The sequence below is a fragment of the Nicotiana sylvestris genome, chromosome 8 (assembly GCF_000393655.2).
Source record: "Nicotiana sylvestris chromosome 8, ASM39365v2, whole genome shotgun sequence".
NCBI lineage: Eukaryota > Viridiplantae > Streptophyta > Magnoliopsida > Solanales > Solanaceae > Nicotiana > Nicotiana sylvestris.
The window spans coordinates 178,450,772-178,461,450 of NC_091064.1; the positions used below are offsets into that span (position 1 = coordinate 178,450,772).

Sequence of the window (10,679 nt, forward strand, 5' to 3'; positions counted from 1 at the left end):
TAGACCAAGCAATGAAATGTATTTCTATTGCAATAGAAGCATAGGATGAGAAGTAAATAAAGGAAGGTGCATATTTTCCTCTTTTGGTTTAGAAAACCAGAGACAGTTATTTGTAACACCTCCACATAATATAATTTTGAGGTTGAAAAGGCTAATTTTTGAATATCACAGGTGAAAATGTAATCTTGTCATATATCACAAATACCAGTCATACCTCAACAATGATTGATTCTGTCGCAACTTTATCCATTCAATCCGGTCCCGAAGCACATGTAAAATCAACAATATACGGAACAGCAGAGATAACTTCTTATGATGGAAATCCAACGCTTTTTCTTCAGTGCAAGACAAGTAGCGGTATTGTGTAAGACGAGGAACACTGTTATGTGGTTGCTTTCGACAAATTGATCTGCTACACCATTGTGCATAGCACAAAAGTTAACCTGATTAACTTTGGTAAATCAATAGCAAAACTCTCCTTTCCACAGCTCACAACCACCCTTTTTACCCCAATATGGCTTCCAGGAGCTTCAGGGTCTGAAACATTGAGAACAGACCCGGCCTTGGTGATTTATTTGCAGTCAATCTTTTTGCAATATCTGACCAATCCATGACTAAAAATCTGAGTGATACAGACAAACTAAGCTTGAATGTGTTATAGGAGAACGGCAAAGAGGACATTCAGGCTTCTCATTGCACCATTCCATTATGCAGTTCCTACAAATAGTGCAAATCAAAACAAAAGGTGAGACCATTATGTCTTTTTATTCTTCTTTCACATTTACCTCTCTTTTTTCGTTTTTCTGCTGTCTTCACATCTTTGTTCCTTTCCTTTCTCTTTCTGGTTTTGGTTTTGCAGGGATTGAACGGTCAACCAATATGATGGGCAAAAAGAGAAACAGTCAGAGTCAATACCAGCAAAACACGTGACCACAAGGTGTGGCTGTTGGATCTTGGCGGCTGCTTAGGCAAAGCGTGCATTTGCTTGGACTGCTTCCTTGTGACTGAAACAACAAAAGAATAATTTGTAAGATTAGTTAACATTAAGGCTTGAAAAGTATAAGATTAATAGCTTGTTTGTCCAAACTTCTAAAATCAACTCATTTTGAGAAGTGTTTTTCTTAAAAGTGCTTTTGGTGAGAAGCGGTTTGTATTTGGCTAATTAATTTGAAAAGCACTTCTGAGCAGCAATTAGTGTTTGGCCAAGCTTTTAAAAAGTACTTCTAAGTGTATTTTTCTTAACAGTGCTTTTCAAAAAGTGCTTTGCGGGAGAAGCTACTTTTTTCCGCTTCTCCAAAATTGCTTCTGCTTCAACTCAAAAGTACTTTTTTTCTTCTAAAAAACTTGGCCAAACACTTTAACTTTAGTAAAAGTACTTTTGGTATTGGAGAAGCTTGGCCAAAACAGGTTATAAGCTAGCAATGTGAAAAGGGAAGCTAGGTAGGAGTTGTGATTAAATTATTTGTAATTCCATGTGCTTGAGTACCTTGTAATGGAGAACCAGGGTATAATAAATAGGAGAAACAAAATGGAAGATTAAGTCTAAGAAGGAGATGCTTGATGCATTTCATTTATATATATATAATGTGTGTGTATCTAATATACACTTCATACACTTCTCCTCTAAACTTTGAACCCTAAAACTAAAACTCTCTAGCCTTAGTAAGTAATGGTCAAGTTCAAAGTAATAATTGACATATCTGGCACGTCACACACAACAAAAATATTTAATTTGTAGGTATCCTAATTTATATTGTTATCACCAAGATTGCCAAGTGCAGCATGAACTATTTTGTCCGAATATCTTATTAGAAGATGATGTCAAATAAGCTTTTAAGGTAAAAGGTTAGTAGGTAGTCGAGCGTTTTTTTTTTTATGAAGTAAGGTGAAGTCGAGCGTTTCCCTTCCCATACCTGTAGTTTTAGTATCATATTTCCTTATTCTTAGATTGTCAATTACTGCATGATGTTGCTTTTGCTTTGGTTCTATTATATCTTCCTTGACTTCTTCACTACTGTATTTCCTTTTCTAAACTGCTGCGTTTATGCTTGCCTTGAGCTGAGGGTCTATCGGAAACAGCCTCTCTACCTGCACAAGGTAGGAGTAAGGTTTGCGTACATACTACCTACCCCAGACGCCACTTGTGGGAATAAACTGGGTATATTGTTGTTATTGTCAACCAAACTTTTATTATTTTTGGTTCTTTCATCCTCAAAACTCCCTATTGTCCGTCTCGGTGGAAAGACATTATTAATCAATTCTATCAGTCTGAATCAATACAGTAAAAAATTTATATTTAAAAAAAATTAGAAGTTAATGTAATTTGTCATAATAGAGCTTAAGTATTTAAAATATTGCTTTAAATATTAATTGGTTAACAACTAAGAGACGAATATCAAATGCTTTCACTCATGGAACGGAGACTTCTACAGTGTAGAATAGAACTAGGGGAAGGTTATGGTAACTTTGTAAATTAAAAAGAAGGGTGCTTGATGTATGACAATTTAGAGCGGAACCCATTATAGAAGGCACAAAGTCAAAGTAATACCTGTTACCCTTCAACGACTCTCCTAGCAATATTTGAACAGTGCAAAAGTGATAAAATTCTCTCTAGGTTAAATTTCCTAAATGAATTATGTAAAAAACTTAATTCTTGACAGTAAAACAAAATATACCTCCGAGGTTGATGTGGATTCAACCAGCCCAGACTTCCCAGTTTCAGCAGTAATTAGATTGCCTTCCTCATTTAAAACAGGTAAACCTCGGCCTAAAGGCACAAAGAGAAAAGGTTACAGCTAACAAGTGAAAAAATGACTTACCATAGACCTGAAGAAAGGAAAAACTAACATATAAAGGCCAAAGTGTTAATTTACGAGTGCATATTCACAGACCTACAAGAGATGCATAACTGCAAAGATACAAAAGTGAACTTGATGACCGGAACCAAATTTTGTAACTTTCTGACGCATAATTACTCTTTCTGCCATGATCAAATCTTCCAAATCATAGAAAACTGCATTTTGCAATTAATCTCCTTCTCTCCTCTATTAGTGTTGAAGCCTTAGTCCTTGGAGCAGGTGATGAAAGTCCAGAAGTACAAACTACTCTCTTTTTTACATAATAAATGATTTTGTATTTTGGAGTGAACAACATAAATAAACATTTAGCACATGATACTCGGAGGATGTCATGACTTCTAAGACCAAGAGACTATGCAAAATGTTTCACCTGTGGAAGTCTGATAGGTTCCAAAGGGTGCTTGTTGAACAGAAGCTGAAATGGATGATAAACTACTACGCCTCAGACCTTCAGCCGCAAGAATACATAATTGAATTAGAAGGAAGACCCCTAGTATTTGATATCTGCACAACAAGAACATTTTGTGCACTCATTAATGTCCAACTGGCATCTTAATGAAGACAGGAGCCATAAATCACACTATTTTAAGAGATGACTATGTGCCAGAAAGAGAATCATCCACTACTTTGAAGTTTGATATAGAATTAAGCAAAATGGCGTAAAAATATCTTTAGTGGTACATGAAAGTGAAATATCTGACTACCCACATCCCAATGCACATAAAGCGGCAGACATGTCCCATGTTAAATATTTTCGCAAAACTAAGCAGCCTTGCCTTTTGAAGAACAGTACTCTCAATTTTTCCTTTAAAAAGCAGGGAAAGCAGCAAAATAGAAACAGAGGTACCAGGCAGAAAACTAATAAGCATACAAAGAAATAGTGTCCCAAGGTATATAAGAAGGAATGTCATCTTGGTCAAATGAAAGAACCATTTATGTGCAAATTTTTTCTTCCACAAGAAGATAAGCATGGAAATATCATATAGCCAGAAATCTACCAAATTTGGTCAGAGGGAAAAGTCACTTCAAGAGTTACAGACGACAGACTTTATACAACTATTTCTGCAACAGAAGCTGGAAGCAATTTACCTAGGTCGTTGGTTCATAGGTTTGCCAATGAACACATAGCGAATGCCCGCAGTACGTTTTGATATATGATAATAAAATCCTGCCATAAAAAGTAAGTTTAATAACTTTCAGAAACTAGCAGCACTAAAGTTTATTGAGTGGCAATTAATCACCTTCAAAATAGAAGAACATGAGATTGGTCCGGATGACCAATTGCAAGACCTCACGAGCAAGAGGAAGCACCTACAAAAATCAGCAAGGATGTATGTAGCTTTAACAAAAATTTGAAGTACTTCCCAGTTATCTCTACATGTCAACTCTGTCTTAGCCACTTTGGGAAGTTATATAAAGGAGCTGAACATGGCAGTCAGCAGCCCTGGCAGATCCAAGGGTAGGCCATCAATAAATACGGTTTAGTTGTGCTACAAGGCGTTCTACTCAGGGTGGAAGTAATTCTAGACCTTTGTCCTACATAAATAGAATATCGCAAACATTTGTTTGCAATAATACTCCACAAGGCACCCCTGGCTTAACAATTGGCGAGCACAAGATCCAAAGAGTTTATCACCATCCAACAGTCTAAATGCTCCAGGAAATGCAAGGAGCCATAGATGCTTCCTTAGGAGCGAGAGAATGTAAAACAGTAATTCAAATTGCAAGAAAACTTTAAAAAGCACAGCATCCAACTGAGAAGAAATCCAGTTTAACTTGAGCAACTTTATCCATTGAGTTTGTGGATAACAATGTGGCAGAGAACAGATATAAAGGTGAGAGAGAAACACTACATTTCACACCCAGGCTTTGGCAATCTAACATAACAAAAAGCTTAGGAAGAAGGGGGCGTACCGAAGGCCACCTTCGAACTGCATACAACCAGAAATCCCTTATCTTGGCTTTTAATCTTGAAAGAGCTGAAATTGATGGAGTGGATGTTGAAGATGACTGTATCTCAACAGTCGCTGATGCCTCAGCTTCGTTGCTTGAAGAACGAACGTCCCCAAATGTATAGTCGGCCATTGAATCAGCAAGGGTGATGCCACGGGAAGCTACTCTAGAACTGTAAAACACACAAAAAATAAATAAATAAATAAATAACGCAATAAATATTGATATGGTCTGCAAGAATCACACACTAACAAAATATTGCTATAAGGAGAAGTAAGAGATGTGCACGTCTTTCTATGAAGTCTCTTGGAAAATGTAGATGAACCTGACTCTTTCTGCAATGTATGGAACGGCTGACTGATAGAAAATAAAAAGAGCACGTCTTGCAGGTGTGGGGGAAAGCCCATATGGTCCTGCAACCTGTTATACCAAATTGTAATGGGAACATAGACACTTAATTGCAAAGGAGAACAGCAAAAATTTGCTGATGCAGTTTTGAACATCAAATGGTTAGATCATGTAATTTAGAACAGTGGACCGGTTTTGAACTCTATGTATACAACATTTTGGATCAAGATATTATCAGAAAGAAAGAATGTTCTAGAGCAACACTTCTCGATGAATATAACTGCTAACAGAACCAATTACATGTTAGCTAGAACATCATTATACAATGTCTAAATGCATGCTTTTGAACACTACAATTATTCCAGGAAATATATCCACGAACACATTAATCAAGAGAGAATATTATTCTTTCCTCCGTATCAAACAAATTACTCTCTGTTCCATTTTGGGTGACATTATTTCCTTATTAATACAACAACAACAACAACAACAACAACAACAACCTAGTATAATCCCACAAGTGGGGTCTGGGGAGGGTAATATGTACGCAAACCTTACCCCTACCCCGAAGGGTAGAGAGGCTGTTTCCAGGAGACCCTCGGCTCAAAAAAGCAACAGGAGACGATATATTAGTACCATAAAAATGCATAATAGAATAACAGCAATATAGGAGATATGAAATACAGAATACGAAATACGAAATAGATGTCTGGTATAGTAAAAACTAGCAGGTAAAGCCCTGCATCAATAGACGAGCAATGACATTCTTAGTCTAACTCCTAACTGGCTAGTCTCACTCTATTGTGCTGTAGAAATATTCACAATTTTCCCCTAACCTACAACCTTAATGCTCGACCTCCATAATTCCCTGTCAAGGGCCATGTCCTCAGTAATCCTAAGTCGCGCCATGTCCTGTCTGATCACCTCTCCCCAATACTTCTTAGGTCGCCCTCTACCTCTCCGCGTGCCCACTACAGCCAGTCGCTCACACCTCCTCACCGGTGCATCAGTGCTCCTCCTCTGAATGTGCCCGAACCATCTGAGTCTTACTTCCCGCATCTTGTCCTCCATGGGGGCCACGCCCACCTTCTCTCGAATATCTTCATTCCTAATCTTATCCATCCTTGTATGCCCGCACATCCACCTCAACATCCTCATCTCTGCTACTTTCATCTTCTGGATGTGTGAGTTCTTTACCGGCCAACATTCAGTTCCATATAACATGGCAGGCCTAACCACTGCTCTATAAAACTTACCTTTTAGTAACGGTGGCACTTTCTTGTCACACAAGACTCCCGACGCTAACCTCCACTTCATCCACCCCACCCCTATACGGTGTGTGACATCCTCGTCAATCTCCCCGATCCCCTGAATAACCGATCCAAGGTACTTGAAACTACCCCTCTTGGGAATGACTTGAGAGTCAAGCCTCACTTCAACTCCCGCTTCCGTCGGCTCAACCCCAAATTTGCACTCGAGGTATTCCGTCTTCGTCCTGCTCAACTTGAAACCTTTAGACTCAAGAGCATGTCTCCAAATCTCTAGCCTCTCGTTGACGCCGCCTCGTGTCTCGTCAATTAGAATAATGTCATCAGCAAATAGCATGCACCATGGCACCTCCCCTTGAATATGATGAGTCAGTGCATCCATCACCAGGGCAAATAGGAATGGGCTGAGCGCAGACCCTTGGTGCAACCCCGTAATAACTGGAAAGTGTTCAGAGTCGCCTCCTACTGTCCTAACCCGAGTCTTAGCTCCAGCATACATGTCTTTAATCACCCTAATATAGTCAACCGGGACCCCTTTATCCTCTAAGCAGCTCCATAAGACCTCCCTAGGAACCCTATCGTACGCTTTCTCCAGATCAATAAACACCATGTGGAGATCCTTCTTCCTATCCCTGTACTGTTCCACCATCCTCCTAATAAGGTGGATAGCTTCTGTGGTAGATCGCCCCGGCATGAACCCGAACTGGTTGTCTGAAATAGACACCGTCCTTCGCACTCTCATTTCTACCACTCTCTCCCAAACTTTCATGGTATGACTTAGTAATTTGATGCCCCTATAGTTGTTACAGCTCTGGACATCACCTTTGTTCTTATACAACGGGACCATTGTACTCCACCTCCACTCTTCAGGCATCCTATTAGTCTTGAATATAACACTAGTCATTCCAAGCCTGCTCTACCCACACACCTCCAAAGTTCAACCGGAATTTCGTCTGGCCCGGTAGCTCTGCCCCTTCTCATCTTACGCATTGCCTCCATGACTTCATCGATCTCAATGTCCCTACAATTACTTAATTCATGGGGACTGTCGGCATTTCTCAATTCCCCAAGTATAATATCCTGATCCCCTTCTTCACTTAGAAGTTTATGAAAGTAGGTCTGCCACCTCCTCTTAATCTGGTCATCTCCCATCAAAACTTTGACGTCATCATCTTTTATGCACCTCACTTGGTCCAGATCTCGAGTTGTCCTCTCTCTCGCCTTAGCGAGTCGGAATAACTTCTTCTCCCCACCTTTGTTCCTTAGTTCCTCATACAGACGAGCAAAAGCTGTCGTCTTAGCCTCTGTCACTGCCATCTTCGCCTCTTTCCTAGCTACCTTATACCTTTCACTGTTCGCTCTCTTCTCCTCCTCGTCAGTGCTCCCTACTAACCGCAGGTAAGCCGCCTTCTTTGCTTCCACTTTACCTTGGACAACTGCATTCCACCACCAATCTCCTTTGTGGCCACCATTGTGGCCCGTAGATATCCCTAACACCTCTCTCGCCGCCTTTCTTATACAGTCCGCCGTCGTCGACCACATTGTGTTTGCGTCCCCACTACTTCTCCAAGCTCCCATTGCCGATAACCTTCCTTCCAACTCCTTAGCTTTATCCTTAGTTAAGGCGCCCCACCTAATCCTGGGGCGTCCTTGTACTGACCTCTTCTTCCTCCTTATCCTAATACAAATGTCCATCACCAAAAGCCTATGCTGCGTTGAGAGGGTCTCACCTGGGATAACCTTGCAGTCCTCGCACAACCTTCTGTCGCATCTCCTGAGGAGGAGATAGTCAATCTGAGTCTTCGCCACCGAACTTTGGTAAGTAACCAAATGCTCATCCCGCTTCGTAAAACTTGAGTTCGCAATGACTAGATCGAAAGCCTTGGCAAAGTCCAACAGCGAAATGCCCCTCCATTCCGCTCCCCGAAACCAAAGCCGCCATGCACCTCAGTGTACCCACCTGCAGATGACCCAATATGACCATTGAAATCTCCTCCTATGAATAACCTCTCAGAAGGCGGTATACTACGAACAATCTCATCCAACCCCTCCCAAAAGCGCCTCTTAATATCCTCATCCAAGCCTGCTTGCGGTGCGTACGCGCTAACGACATTTAAAGTACCCTCGCCCACCACCAACTTAATAGTCATTAGTCTATCATTCACTCGCCTGACCTCTACCACGGACTCTCTAAGATGGCTATCTACCAGGATACCCACTCCATTCTCTAAGATGGCTATTTCCTTATTAATCTGTTCAAAAAAGAGTGGCCCTTTTCTATATTTGGTAATAATTTAACTCTAAATTTCACATTTTACCCTTAATGGCATGCTTTTATAATCACTAAAATGTCATGGCAGGTTTAGAACCACAAGTTTCAAGAAACTTGTCTGCTTTCTTAACTCTATGCTGAGTCAAATTCCACACGTAAAATCGGAGCAGAGGGAGTAGTAAAAAAGAGTAAAGCAAATGGCTTAGAACAGTTAGTCCCGAGGCAGAAAGGGCAAAACATAAACTCCCTGAACCTGAGTGATGTCACAGTATTCTTCTCCTAATGTTTGCTTCCCTGCACCCGTTGTCAGCATATAATAGAGCATTTGCCCCAAGAGTTTTGCCTGGAAAAAAAAAAGACACCAATTCTAGTATTAGGAACGCTATCCTTGGGGTATATGTTCTAGGTAAACAACTTACGAAATTAGAACTGTTAGGCTTCACAAGTAAGATCCAAAGGCTATCTTACATGTCTTTTGGCTCCACAATTGAAAAGGAAAGGTAAAGGAGGAGAGGAAGCTAGCACAATTAATTTTGGTGTTAGGTATATTTGGAAGAGAAAAAAGAAATATACTTCTTCTTTCCCGTCCAATTCTACAGCAAAGAGTTTAATTATGCATAGCCACTGTTTGGATAACATTCTCAGTCATCTTCATAATGAGCCCTCAAGATAAGCAAGTTGCTCTTGCACTGAAATCACGTTGTTCTCTTGATGCTAGATCATTCTAATCATTTTAACTCCTTCTAATCCACTCCTATCCAACATAAAAGGAGTACACAAAATTTTCAACCCACTATTACGTCATTTTCTGATTGCCACCTATAGTTTTCTTTTATTTCTTTGATCTCCTAATGTTATTTGGATGCCATATGGAACTCTAAGCTCTAACCAACTGGGCTTACCCCAGCCAAAGAGGACTAGAATGAATAAAACGTTCTGTGTAAGTTCAAAGTAAAAGGTGAGGGTGACTCTTGCTTAAAAACTCCCAGTGGCTAGTAATCCAATTCCGAAGTTCCAAATTAGGAGAATACATACCAAATTGGAATAAATTCATTCTGACTAGTAATACAATTCCGATACATCACTAGCCAAATGGATTTTGCAATGAAGTTCATTCTAATAAACAGAGTAAATCAATCAGAGAAAACAGATCTCAAGTTATATACAAGGTCCCTTATCCACTATCAACAATAAAAAAAAATTAAAAAATAAAACATTTTTTTACCAACTATTTAGAAACAAAAATCAATCTTTTTTCTTTCCTTAATACACACTGCACATAGTCTAATGAAATTAACAACTTGGGACAACACAGTGTTAGAGCATCAAAAGGAAAAAATGGGAATTACCTCATTCTGGTAAGCTACAGCGACTCTTGTACCTGAAGAAACAGGAACTTACAAATTTCAGAAAGATATACAGTTACGAAGCGAAGCTAACTAAGAAAAAGGGTGTAGTGAGAGAGACCGAAGAGGTGACGGAAAGCATCACGGCAAGCGTCATAGACAAAGGAGGCATACTGGTCATCTTTCTCGGCGGCTCTCATAATCTCCGGCTGCGCCGCCAGTGGGAACCTCTTCACGCTGCCGGAAGTGGAGGCGCCGCCGCCGTGGCTGCTGTTTCCGGCATTGGCTGAAGTTCTAGCAGGTTCCTCCAATCCCATGATTCAGAATTCAGATAGAGTATTGCAGAGTGTTGAACATCGGTGGTCGGGAAGTGAAAAGCTATCCTAGCCTTCGAAACGACGGCATTTTATCAACGGGTTCACTAAATTGGATTACTGGCCTTTGCAACATAATCCGAGGTTGTATTTCGCGAATGATCGTGGCCGTTAAAAAGTATAGTGATATTTGCATCTCTCCCAATAGTTTTATGCAATAAAATACCTCCCTAAGATTTGAATGTTTCCACTACCTCCTCAAATTTATCATGTCTAATTATTTGCTTTATTGTAAGTGAACCTAAAAGGAACATTTTTGC

General features: G+C 40.1%; 1 protein-coding gene across 2 annotated transcripts; it reads right to left on the reverse strand.

The window, feature by feature from the left end:
• On the reverse strand, positions 1-10,468 carry LOC104219814 (peroxisome biogenesis factor 10). Of its 2 annotated transcripts, XM_009770554.2 has the most exons (11): positions 10,167-10,468; positions 10,049-10,080; positions 8,953-9,042; positions 5,137-5,231; positions 4,773-4,983; positions 4,100-4,169; positions 3,948-4,026; positions 3,229-3,362; positions 2,676-2,767; positions 916-1,004; positions 1-717 (listed from the first exon to the last, which is right to left on the reverse strand). In XM_009770554.2, the coding sequence occupies exons 1-11, from the start codon at positions 10,360-10,362 to the stop codon at positions 615-617; spliced, it is 1,191 nt and encodes a 396-aa protein (XP_009768856.1). In that variant the 5' UTR covers positions 10,363-10,468; the 3' UTR covers positions 1-614. The 2 variants fall into 2 exon arrangements, with proteins under 2 accessions (XP_009768856.1, XP_070009011.1); XM_070152910.1 differs by lacking the exons at positions 8,953-9,042; positions 10,049-10,080; positions 10,167-10,468 and having other exon boundaries at positions 5,100-5,399.
• Between the last annotated feature and the right edge of the window lie 211 nt (positions 10,469-10,679).